Below are 12,537 nucleotides of genomic sequence, written 5' to 3'. Positions count from 1 at the left end.
GATTTAGTCATAACTGTTTTAATTTCCTCAGTAAAGCTTGGTGAGTGTTTGAATAATGTCTCCAGGTGACGGAATGTCTGAAGGGCCTCCTCTATTCCCACACCAATGGGCCATTTGTCTGTAGTTGAAGCCAATGTGTTAGTAAGATTTCTTTGTAAGTCTTATCTTATGCTAGGTGACGTCAGGTCTGAGACCTACTATATTTCCACATCAAAAGGCCATCTGTCAATGTGTATTGAATGATGTCTGTCTTGGCTGGGGAGAGAAGGGGGGCTGGAGGCTTGAGGAAAAGGGGGTGCTGTAATACAGGTTTTTAAGATAGTATAAGAATGCTGTGAGTCCGCTGTAACGACACACTTGCGAGGAGCTGCAGCTGTGCTTCTGTAAACTCGCTTGTGTCCGGAATATTCAGTAAAATAAATCCTTCGAAGGACCTGTTCACCGATCGATCTCCGGTCTGTATTCAGAAAATCAACATTCTCTCTACCCGGAATAAAAACGAACACGCGAAGAAAAGATACATTTCTTCAACAAGTGCTACACACGGTGGCTTCGTATCTCGCTAGGGAGGGTAAGCAGCATTGTTGGTCTAGTCATAGTGTACTGAGAGTTTGGATTGGTTTCAATTAAGAATCAGGGAGTACCGTGGTGCTGCCTGAATGAAAAGAGGAAATGATGTCAAACCGTCATTGCATCTTTTATCATGGGAGACACAGAGGTATCTCGGTTAAAAACGTAATACTTTTTTTTTTTTCCTTTGTTCTAACGTAATAATGTAATATATTGTACCTTGAGTGCCAAGAAAGGCGCCTTTAAATATTATTGAGTAATTATAATAAATGCATGAACATTTTCCATGTAAAAACTTAAATAGAAAAAATATCATACCGTGGCACTAACGTATTTAATCTATCCATGAATTTTGCATATCATTGCACTCTTTAGAGACAACTAAGGAAAACAAAGAGGGTGACAATCAGTTAACATGTCCTTAGCCGTTTTATCCTAAGTCACAATAACAGATGCATACCTCTATAGATTTACTTGTCTTATTTGAAAAATATCATACATAAGGAGATCATTTTAAACATTTCTTCAGTACATTTTATTGACATGAACAAAATGGAAAATATTTGTGACACAAAATGATTGCTGGTCATGACATGAACTCAGTAAAGAGCGACATATTGGCTGGGTCGGCAGAATGTTCCTGAGGGCGTGGTAGCGACGGAGTGCCATTGAGCCTAAACCGGCTGATGTTGACGCTTTCGAAGTAGAAAGGCATGTGGGTAATTCTTCCTGTGGACCAGCACTATGGAGAAAAACACTTGATACATTAGTCTGTTCTGGTACATTTTCAAAATGGAGCATGAGAATCAAAGGAGGTTACTGACCACAGTGAGCAGAGCTCCATGCTGAAAATTTGGGTGGAATTGCAGCAGTCTCGGTTCTGCACCAATCTCCCCTTGAACAAAACCACTAAGGACAGGAAGGACAAAGCATGAGCAAAACATGAGGATTAATTTCATTTGAAGACAGTAACAAGAAACTACAGCACACAAGCATGAAACGAAACCACAGATGGAAACACCTACCATGGCAAAAGTTCGAAAATGGGCTTTGTTCTAGTCTTAAACACAGGAATTACGGCAGGTTGGTCTGCTTGTGGATCACCTGAAAGACCAGAAATTAGCAACTTTTGTATGTAATGTTGACAATAGCACAAGTGAGGTCAGAATACTCCACATATTACCACCATATTTTTTGGACTATAAATCACACGTCCTAGCCTGTCCTGTCCTGACGTCCTGTAATTTATACTAAGGTGCGACTCACAATGTATATACTAAAATCAGAGCTCGGACCGACATCCTTGCTCCCTGATCATATTGAATTTCTGGGCATTACCGTCACCTTCTTTCCACTGGTGGTAAATGCACCAAAAGTATTTGCCAACCGCCAAATGACAGTAGAAGTGGAAGAAGAAACGGAAAAAGCAGTCATGCATTACCACCAGTGGCCACCCTCTTTATATCTTCTGATGCCTTAACGCAATTCAGAGCAGGTGTGTGTGAGTATGTGTGTGGGGGTGTGTGTGTGTGTTTGACGAGCTAGAGCGCACCATTCATTTCCAAACACAGCTTATGCAAAAAAGTAATCAGCAGCTCATACTTGAATTGCCTGATGCTCCGGAACGCTGATTGTCCGTACGCTGTCGGGCCACCAAGATGCTGGCCAGTACACATTTTATAAATGAATGTGATGAAATTAACACTACAGTGTTTAAACAACAACAACAATAAAAACAAAACTGTGTGTCCACATTGAACAGTCCCCCCCAACCTCCCTGCTTTCTGCTGTTCGTATCGGGGAATGTTTGATGCATGCTATTTTGCACTGCCAAAAGATTGCAAAAGTTAAAATTGTCTTTCTTTACCACAGTTGAAAATTAATTCATCCATAGATACAGATATATTTGACAATGACACACTGAAATCTCATACACTTTGATTCAGGCTGCAACTGCTTGCACATTACAAGGTTGATGCTATAAATACATTACAATAACAAATATTGAAGCCATAATTTATTAACAATTGTGGTTATAGAGCAATGATTATGTGGAATAGAACAGCATGCATAATTATTTTTACCCTATTTCATGGTATACTGTAATAACTGTCAAACAGTAATTAATGTGCTAGATAAAATGTAAAAAATATGGAAATCCAGACAAATTGTTATTGAAGTGAATTTTGATATGTTAGCAGTTCTGGGTTTATAGTCTGGAAAGGTTCCTTCCCACTTGGACCTTATTCCAATTAATGCCATCAGAAACAGCTGTTAAATGGCATTAATGTTGTCTCACCTATTGTATTGTCTTGCCAATACCAATAACAAAGGAGAAAAATGGAGAACGTACTGTAAATAAAATCTAGTCAATGTTAGGTTTTATGTGGGAGGATACAAGAAAGATGATCACAGACCTTTAAGAAGCACAGCAAGTCTTTCTCCTCTCGGGTCCCATGTCAGAGACTGGATCTCTCCACCAACACTGCACAAATAAACGCCCATGGTCAATTGGTCATATAGATGATACGTTTGTGTGTGTGTTTTTTTTTTCTTTTTCTTTTTTTTAGCTTTTCAGATTATCGCTCTTACGTTACATCTCCCTCGGATGTGTTAAAGGTTGTCTGTGACAGGTCGGCCACCACTGATGCTGCTTGTGATCCTTTTGTTGTACCTGTGAGGACACCAACCAAATAAACATTAAATCACACTTGAGTAAAATCAGACTTGTATGGGTCACAATTAATGGCATTCCAAAAAAAAAAAAAAGCCTTCAAATAAATTTTATATTTATTTCAGAGCATACTGAAAATTGTAGAACTGGTTCACCAGACTCAATCAAGCTCCTCTCATGACATCTCAGTCCCCAGACCTCAACCCCACTGAACGCCAACGGAGTGAGCTAAAGAGGAAAGTGCAGAGGAAAGGGCCCAGGTCGCTGGATGATTTAGAGATTGTGCAAAGAGTAATGGTCGAAGAGCTCTCGTTCTGTATTCTCCTATCTTGTGAAACATTGTATTGTAGCAGATGAGGTGCTCTTTGGGGGACAAAATGGGGTTTTACAATGTATTAACATCGGGGTTGCTAATAATTGTGGCACTCAGGATTTCATTTAAATGTGGGATTTCTTAATGTGGGATCCCCTCGCCCCCTCCACTGAATAAATACAATTTAAATAAAGGTTGCTCTTTTTTTTAATGGTCCTATATTATTCAGATAAAAAAGTATGTAGTTCACATTTTTTTCCACAAATCAACACTATTGGTCAGTCTCCACATGGGTCTGTTATTTTCTACAAATTATTGACCAACTGCCTCCATTGTCTAGTGTTGTTTTAATGTGGTTGGAGACCTCCACTGTGTGCATACAACCTGAGACAAAATTATGTTTCTGTAATTTGGCCCTATATAAATAAAGCTGAATGGAAATGTTGAGGGAAGCAGCGTCACATATCCCCATCACCAAACATGGCCGTTTAGTATGTAATAACCTGGTGTGTCAGTGAAGGTGAGAGCGTAGATAACAGTTTCTCCCTGTACGGTGAAGAGAAGTCTACTCCCATCTGGACTCCAACAGCCGGACTAAACCAAACAACAACAACAACAATAACAAAAAGTTGCTTCGTAGGAACGACATCATAGAAATGAGAGAGACATTGGAATGTGGTGGTACCGGCAGTGCATACCTGGCAGCGGCCTTTCTCACATGGCCAACGCTCACACGTCCACATCCTGGTCTCCCAGACCCTGAAGAATGACGACAAGTCATTTTGATGACCTGGCATGTTAAACTTATCGGTACGATTAAAGTGGTGGGTATATATATATATATATATATATATATTTATTTTTTAAGTCTACACACCCTTGTTCAATTGCCAGGTTTGTGTGACATAAAAAGAATGAGACCAAGAGAAATCATTGAAAACCTTTGACAACCATTCACTATAATCTATACAACCCAAATGGAAAGAAAGACTAAGTAAAAAATAAACAACTGGGATGTTAAACAATTGTGCAAACCCTCCAATAACTGCGGATGTGGTTGTGTGAGGAATTAACCAATCGCGTTAACTCATGATCAATTCGAGTCTGCACAGACCTGCCAGCATTCAAAGTAACTGAATGTTCAAATGTTCTTTTAGGCTTTTCCTGACATTTTTGTACTTTTACTGACTGTTAGTTGGAACTGTGCATTATTCCTTCCATCTTGATTAAGTTCCAGTTCCAGAAAAAGAGCCACAAAGCATGATACTGCCCATCACTAAACTTCATTAGTATGGTGTTCGTTTGGTGATGAGCAATATTGTGATTGCACCAATTGTACTTTTTGGAATTATGGCCACCAAACTCAGCTTTTACTTAATTGGCACATTACATTTTATTCAATACCACTAAAACTTGGCATTTAAAAAAGGGGTGTGTGGGCTTTTTATATCCGCTACTGTATATGATGAACTTTTTATACATAACCAACACACTGTCAGCAACTTTAAATACTCAAAGAACCATTTGCCTGTTTACCACAGAAAAAATACACTATGAACCAGAGAACAATGTTGACATCTAAAGTGAGGATAACATTGCTTTTTTTTTTTACCTGGATGTATACAGTACATAATGTATTGCACTTATGAAATAAATGAACTGCTACAGTGAACACAAATCTGGATTTCTGCTTATAAAAAAACCCATTTTGAACTCTGGAAAAAAAAGACACTTAGTTGACGCTTACTTTCAAATAAAATAGGCAATGTCTATTTGAGTCCTCATATACTTTAAGCCAAACTAACCATCTGCAGTGAACAAAAAATAAATAAAAGAGCCATCTTCTATGTTCTGTCCACATATGGACTTGAATTAAAAATGACTATTTCCCTTAACAATGTAAAATATATTTGCATAATAACAACCAATAATATTTTCCCTGGTTAATGTGATTTTTGTTCTTTGTCAGCACATCAGGGCTTGTACACGTCACTTTCATTTTCACACACAACTAAGCTATCATCTTTGAGGCGTGGGCGAATGTAATTTGGTTTTAATATGGTTCATGTAAGGCAAAGCATTAAATATTCCGTTTTCTTCAGGAAACTTTATTTTCTTAGATTTACTCATGTTTGCCCACTGAGGGTCAAATAGTTCAATAAATCTTGGCGCCAAGTGTCACACATCATACATATTTTGAGCGACAAAGTTTTTTTTTTTTTTTTAATGAACAAATTAATTTAAAATTGAATATTTGTTATTGTTTTCCAGAGTGGGCCCTTGCAAGTTGCAGACCTCTGCAACAACAGCAATATTCTACAAAAATAAAATGTGCCATTCCAGCAGTATAACACTACACAGTATAGAAATTAGACTCATTTGAATCTTGAACCTGAAGACAGCAGATGGCGTTGAGGCAAGAAGATGGCTCCCATCTGTGGACCAGGACAGAAAGCTGACCCCGCCGCCTCCGACACGCTGGAGGGGCACACAGCTCTCTGCCGCTACATCCCATACCTGAAAGAGGTCAAGGGGTAACACACTGACAATTTGGCACTTTCAACAAGCGATGGTGGACTACGGTGAAGCCTTTTACCATCATCGCTGTGTCCTTAGGCGAGGCCGACACGAGGAGAGAGCCGTTTGGGGACCAGGCAATGGAAGTGACTGGTGAGTGGCCGGGATGAGACAAAACCTGAGCGCATCCAGATGAAGGCCTGTCACAGAGGAGGAAGAATATAGGACATTTCATCACAATGTTACATGTTCTTCCAGGTGGCTTTTACACTGGCACCACAAGTAAACAAACACGCATTTAAAGGACAATTGAGAAAACAGGGTAACTATCATTAGTGGCGACATTGGCCTTCTTCTCTATCACTGTTATTTGAATATTTAAAGCATCAGTCAGTAGACGTTACATGAGATGAATTGCTTCCAAAAGGAACCGGGAGATTTTTCTGCCACACACAAGTATCCTGGCACTTTCTGTTTACAACATTCTGAAATGGTCTATAGAAATTGAGCAAAGATATACGGTAACTACCAGATACAACCTTTACATACCTGGTGGACAGCGAGCAAGGATCCACATGCCAGACCAGTAAACAGTTCTGGCAAGCCACAGCGAGTCCTGATGCACACAGTGGCTTCCACTGCACTGCCGCGACGCTCCTCTGGAGACGATGCTTGAGAGTTGGAGTCGTGGCACTAAGCGTTCATACAAACAAAGACGCGGCCAGTAAATCACTGGCTTCAGAAACACAACTGTGATTGTGTCTCAAGATGTTACAAGCACAGGAGATTCACCACCTTTTGGGGTTGTAGATCTTAATTGAGTCATCCAACAGGGCAACAGCAAATTTATCGGTATGAGGATGCCAGGCAAAGGCTCGCACCACGCAGTCTGACCTGACAAAGCAGAAAGATAAAAAAAGTTACAGATTTTACCGGAATGAACATTTTCCAGATTAACTAAATCATAATGCTGTTTTAGTAAAAATTGTGGCTAAACATTTGAAAGCTAAAAAGTAAAAGAGGATTAAAACGGCTTATTTTCTTCTTTTTTTTTTTACTCAACTCGTAAACTCTTGGAGTGTCATGCATTTGCTACATAACCAATTGCCGTGGGACATTGAGAGTTTATTCATACAAACATTAACTTGCTTCTTTTTTTTTTTTAACAAAACAAACTAAAGGTTTCCATGTAGGCGTCAGAAAATTAGAGCAGGGATGCAAATGTGCATGTTTACAGTATAAATCTGTATGCCAGGGGAGGAGAACCAAAAGCCTAGCGACTGCAAAAAACGTAATACAACCTGCGATTCAATTGCAAGAACAAACTAAAGTAGGAAGTACAAACGTTTTTATGAGGAATCCTTGAAATGCTTGCAAGCAAAAATGCTTGACAATTCAACGTCACTCATCTGCCAGCCTCACATTCACCCATTCATACACCAGTGGTCGGCCACTGACTGGGAGCAGATTAGGGTTCAGTGTCTTGCTCAAGGACACTTCAACATGGTCACAAGGGCAGGACCAAATGAGAACTCTCATAAAGTGCTTCAGTAGGCCAAAACTAAAGCTCAGACACTGAAGCGGACTAAATGGCCAAGATTCGTCATCCGGCTTCTGCTCCTGACGTCACTCGACATCCCTTAAAGCAGTGTTTCCCTACCAGAGGAAGGCGCACCCCTTGGGGTACGTGAACGCATTGCAGGGCCTACGTACCAAAATCACAACAGCCGCGTGTCTATAAAGACGCTAAATATGAAATACCGGTAATCATGGCATCTTATCGTATTACATTATGAATATACGGTTCTGACAAGACCACCACAACTTGGCTCTTGGTGGACCTGATTCTGCAGGATACAGCCGCTTGCAACAATTTCTGTTTCGAGTTTTGGGGCATTAACACCCCCAAAAGTTGATTCATTCACTTAATAAACAGCAAATCCAAAAGAGTCTAATAAGGCAATGTAATAAAAAGCCTCAAATGCTCATTACAAAAACAAATATTTGTTCGAACGAAGCAACACATTTTTTCATACATTTCATAGAGCTCTCAGTCAGGGCTTTATAAAAACTGAAATTGTCACTGATAGGACAAAGATTCTTTAACCCAAGAGTACACTATGTGGTTTTGGTGAAATGCCGGCCCGACAACTTGCCACTCACCAGTTTAGTGCTTGTGAAAACTCTGCAATCATGTCCTCGCTGCTCAGCTCCAGACCACGGAACAAATAGAAAAAAACACTTGAACATCATGCAGCCAACATCATGTCATTCATTCACTCACATCACTTGATTGGATTATTAGGCAGAGCTTACTGTGAGATGGGGAAACAAGGAGCTGTGAAAAGAAGAGATTTTCTGCAGCATTGCCAGGATGCACCCAGAACTCACGGACAACCATTTGGGCACTGTGGAAAAGAGCATCATACTTACAATACATGCACATTACTGAATATGTCACTTGCTCATAAAGATTCACGTACCATCTTCATGGGAGTTAGTGATTTCATTCAGTAGCCCTGTAAAACCACCATCCCGCCTGAAAGAAATATATGTCAATGCAAATTACACCTACAATAATAATGTATTTTCACGACTATAAGGCGCACTTAAAAGTCTTAAATATTCTCAAAAATCGATGGCGTGCCTAATGATGAGGTGTGCCTTCTGTGTGCACCGAGTTCCAAAATCTGTAAATGTTGTTGACCGACTTGGGTAAGCACTCCGCTTGACTGATTGTGTAGGAGCATTTCCGGACACATTGCTTATATACAGGAAATGTGGCCCAAGTTGAGGACTTGCAGGCATTATGAGAACCCAAAAGAGTCACGAAAGATATTGACGTCTTGTTGCTTATGCTTTATGAAACTGACACCTATGGTGGTTTTTAAGGGGAAGACGCTGCCTAAAGAAAGATTTCCAGCCGGTGTCATCGTTAAGGCCAATCAAAAGGGCTGGATGGATGAGGAGAAACTGAAAGAGTGGCTGAGTGAGGTGTACGTAAAGAGACCGGGTGTTTTTTCCCACGCATCACTGTCGCTGTTGATTTGCAACTGTCACTCCATGGCAAATGAACTCTGAGCTTGCGATCATTCCGGGAGGCTTGACGAAGGAATTCCAAATGCTCGGCATGGCAATGACGAGAGGGAACCTGGCGTGTTTGATGGAGAACTTGCCCAGCTGTACAACCAAACTTATTGTTTACATTGTTAAATACTTCAATAAAGTACAACCGAACTCAGTTTTGCTTTTTAAAAACTTACGCCAGCATGCTTGCTAGCGTATGTTTTAGCATGAAAGCATGCTACCATATGTTTTAAGCTAACCTATGTTTTACCATACCTGCGCCCATTAAGATTTGTATGTCTTAAATACAGAAATAGCACCCGAAACTGAGACTGCACCTTTTAATACGGTGCACCTTTTGGCTGTGAAAATATAGTCACTCCTAATCTCTTTCTCCCATGCAATACCTATCAAAATAGGTCAAATCTTGCATTTCAATCTCCAGTTAATTATAAGTGTTTATATTGACCAATATGTAACATGAACTGGTTGCGATAAACTGAGACATACAAAAAATGGAATCAAGGTCATCTCTGTAAGATAAATGTAAAGTTAGCTGCACAAAAAAAAGAAATGAATTTAAGTGAATGAAGTGATTTTTTTTTGTAGCGGGTATTTTTTTTTCTGGATTTCGCTGGCACTACTTGTAAATTATCAGGAATAGTTTTTTGTCACCTACAAACACTAACATATGTCCCAAATATAAATATTGTATCTACTGAATTTCTTTCACCATGTTATGATTCACTGTGTCGCCATATACTGTGCAATGTGCATACCAAGCTGCTGCACTCCTCATCCACAACGTCTCTGAGTGGTCCAAGAAGGCCGCCTTGCTGCTGCTCTCAGTGCGACTGTGAAGCTTGAGGGACTCTCGGGGAAAGTGCAAATTCAGAGGACTTGATTCCTATATAGAAAACAAAAACAAACACTTTAACTACATGTTTTTATGCACATTGGTAGTTTACTTGATTAAAACAAGACACAATCAATTAATTATGTATGTATACACACCTGTGATTCCCAACCAGTGTGCTGTGATACGTTAGTGTTCTGTTAGAGACCAGGTGTGCCACAAAAAAATTATGCAATATGACTTAATTGGTTCAAAAAATATTCAATTACAATTTACGTGTACTACAAATATGCCAGCAACGTACAGCTACAGGCAGGTATACCTCCATTTTTAGATATACAGTAAATCCCCACTATTCATAGGGGAGAGGGACAATTACCCTGGCACAAACTTTCTAAAATTACGGTCCAAGGCATTTCCCCCCAATTTTTCTCAAAACAGAAAAAAACTGTAGGCCTCCTAAATACTGAGTATTATTTCTAATAATTTAATTTGAGATTTTGTGACATATGTTGTGACATTATTTTTACGGTATGTTAACTTCACAAAGCTAGGGTATGGTAGGAGTTCTGTAAACAACATATCAGCATTAGCCGATTATGTCACGTTAGGCTAGTCGTTGATATTTGTAAACTGTGGAGGTGTGAAGCAATTTGAGACTATTTTGTGATTAAGGTCCATAGAAATAAACTTGACTTGACTAAATTTAGGTTAGACCTGCTGCAGCCGCTCCTCCGCGTTGCTTCCCGTCCGGAGCTCGTTGTTCGACTCGCACAGAGTCGTGTGTCCAGGGGGAAGCGGAGCAGGGAACAGAGCCAGAGAGCACATATTTTGGAGGGACGGGGAACAAAGCTGTAGTACAAATAAAAAGCAATCATTTGTTACAAACAACCATTGCACACTGTGGAAGTACTGATGCTACTGCTACGCTAACACGGTTAGCAGGCGAACTTTCGCCAACTACAAACACGTAGCACGGTTCTTGTAAAAATATTGACTGTTTGCTTTGTTTTTTCGGAATTTAATTTACCTTATGTCAGGTCAAACGTCTCTCACCATTTGACGAAAATAGAACAAGGTCTTGTCACAACTTTCTTGGATACTCGAAACGCTTGAATCCCGCCGTGGAAATCTACGGGTTCTCAAGAGGTACAAACTATGGATGCATGTTGTACGATGTACCTGCACTAATAAGCAACGCCCTCTTGAGGACAGAGGTTGCTATTGCATAACGACTGATCCAAACAAACAATGTTTAGTTTTTAGTAAATAGCTCAAATGAATAGCTTTGGTTCCAATCTTGGCTCAGACATTCCTGTACGCAGTTTGCATGATCTCCCTGTCCTTGTGTGGGGTTTCTCTGGGTACATTTTAGGTTCATTCACGATTCTAGCTTGTCCATAGTTGTGAATGTGAGTGAGTGTAAATCTTTGGTGTCCAAACTCGGTCCTGGAGGGCCGGAGTCCTGCAGGTTTTGGGATGTTTCCCTGCTTCAACACACCTGTTCCAATGAACAAGATCGTTATCAGGCTTATGCAGAGCTTGCTGATGAGCTTCAAGTGTGTTGGAGAAGAGAAACATCCAAAACCTACAGGACTCCGGCCCTCAAGGACCGAGTTTAGACACTACTGGTATAAATGGTTGCTTTTCTCATCTGTAGCCTATATGCCCTGCAATCGGCTAGTGACAAATTATCTGGACTAGGCTTGAACCGTTGCTCTTAGGGTCAAGTGATATTGAAAATTGATGCGTACATTTGATTATATAAGGGGTATTCTCTGGCTGCAAATGTTTGTTTTCAGCTTCACAATTCTCTATCCAAAATTCCAGATGTAATAGTTTTTAATAGGCTTTAAAGGGCCAACTGCTTCAATCCATTTGATTGTTGTAAGTGTGACGTAACAAAAAAGAGAACTCCACACCATGCACCATTTGAAATTGTAATCACAATGAATGATAATGTTCAAGTTAACATTAAAATGCATCTTACAGCAAGATGGGGGTGAACTTATTATAAATATTTATCTGCATCTTGTTTGTAACGATTCATTCTACTTTAATCAAATTTCTAGCCTAAAAAATTAAATTACCTTTCTATTGCATTTGTGTTCTTTGTGCAGCCATTTAATTTTACTGTGTCTGCCTCATACCAGCCTCTCCAAAGCCAGCCAGGATTTATGGTGTACTACTTTTGGCAAACCATATATATACATATACATATACATATACATATACATATACATATACATATATATATATATATATATATGGTTTGCCAAAAGTATATATATATCCTGCTGGTTTGCCAAAAGTAGCGCACCATAAATCCTGGCTGGGATTGGAGAGGCTGGTACGAGACATATATATATATATATATATATATATATATATATATATATATATATATATATATATATATATGTGTGTGTATGTGTGTGCGTGTGTGGGTGTGTGTGCGTGTGCGTGGGTGGGTGTGGGTGGGGATGCGTGTGTGCGTGTGTGTGTGTCTTGGTCCATTAAATTTTGACTCATACAAAATGC

General features: G+C 39.7%; 1 protein-coding gene across 2 annotated transcripts; it reads right to left on the bottom strand.

Annotated features, from left to right (window-relative positions):
* Nucleotides 1-1,081: 1,081 nt before the first annotated feature.
* aaas (achalasia, adrenocortical insufficiency, alacrimia) lies at nucleotides 1,082-11,169 on the bottom strand. Of its 2 annotated transcripts, none has more exons than XM_086068726.1 (17): nucleotides 11,027-11,169; nucleotides 10,714-10,848; nucleotides 9,920-10,047; nucleotides 8,558-8,613; nucleotides 8,391-8,482; nucleotides 8,238-8,284; nucleotides 6,870-6,968; nucleotides 6,624-6,767; nucleotides 6,154-6,274; nucleotides 5,950-6,074; nucleotides 4,256-4,316; nucleotides 4,061-4,151; nucleotides 3,163-3,244; nucleotides 2,988-3,055; nucleotides 1,596-1,674; nucleotides 1,395-1,479; nucleotides 1,082-1,312 (listed from the first exon to the last, which is right to left on the bottom strand). In XM_086068726.1, exons 2-17 carry the CDS (start codon nucleotides 10,822-10,824, stop codon nucleotides 1,157-1,159), a joined length of 1,545 nt encoding a protein of 514 aa, XP_085924852.1. In that variant the 5' UTR covers nucleotides 10,825-10,848; nucleotides 11,027-11,169; the 3' UTR covers nucleotides 1,082-1,156. The 2 variants fall into 2 exon arrangements, with proteins under 2 accessions (XP_085924852.1, XP_085924851.1); XM_086068725.1 differs by having other exon boundaries at nucleotides 11,053-11,167.
* Nucleotides 11,170-12,537: the final 1,368 nt, after the last annotated feature.

Source organism: Leptonotus elevatus, chromosome 2, assembly GCF_054856555.1.
Source record: "Leptonotus elevatus isolate MCC_2025b chromosome 2, RoL_Lele_1.0, whole genome shotgun sequence".
Classification (NCBI taxonomy): domain Eukaryota; kingdom Metazoa; phylum Chordata; class Actinopteri; order Syngnathiformes; family Syngnathidae; genus Leptonotus; species Leptonotus elevatus.
This window is presented reverse-complemented; position numbering and strand designations above follow the sequence as displayed.

Bases quoted from the DNA above. Each gene is read 5' to 3' on its own strand.
- aaas (XM_086068725.1), bottom strand. The intron at 6,768-6,869 runs GTGGTGAATCTC...ATGAACGCTTAG, and splicing joins AAGATCTACAACCCCAAAAG to TGCCACGACTCCAACTCTCA. The intron at 6,075-6,153 runs GTAAAAGGCTTC...GACCTCTTTCAG, and splicing joins CTAAGGACACAGCGATGATG to GTATGGGATGTAGCGGCAGA.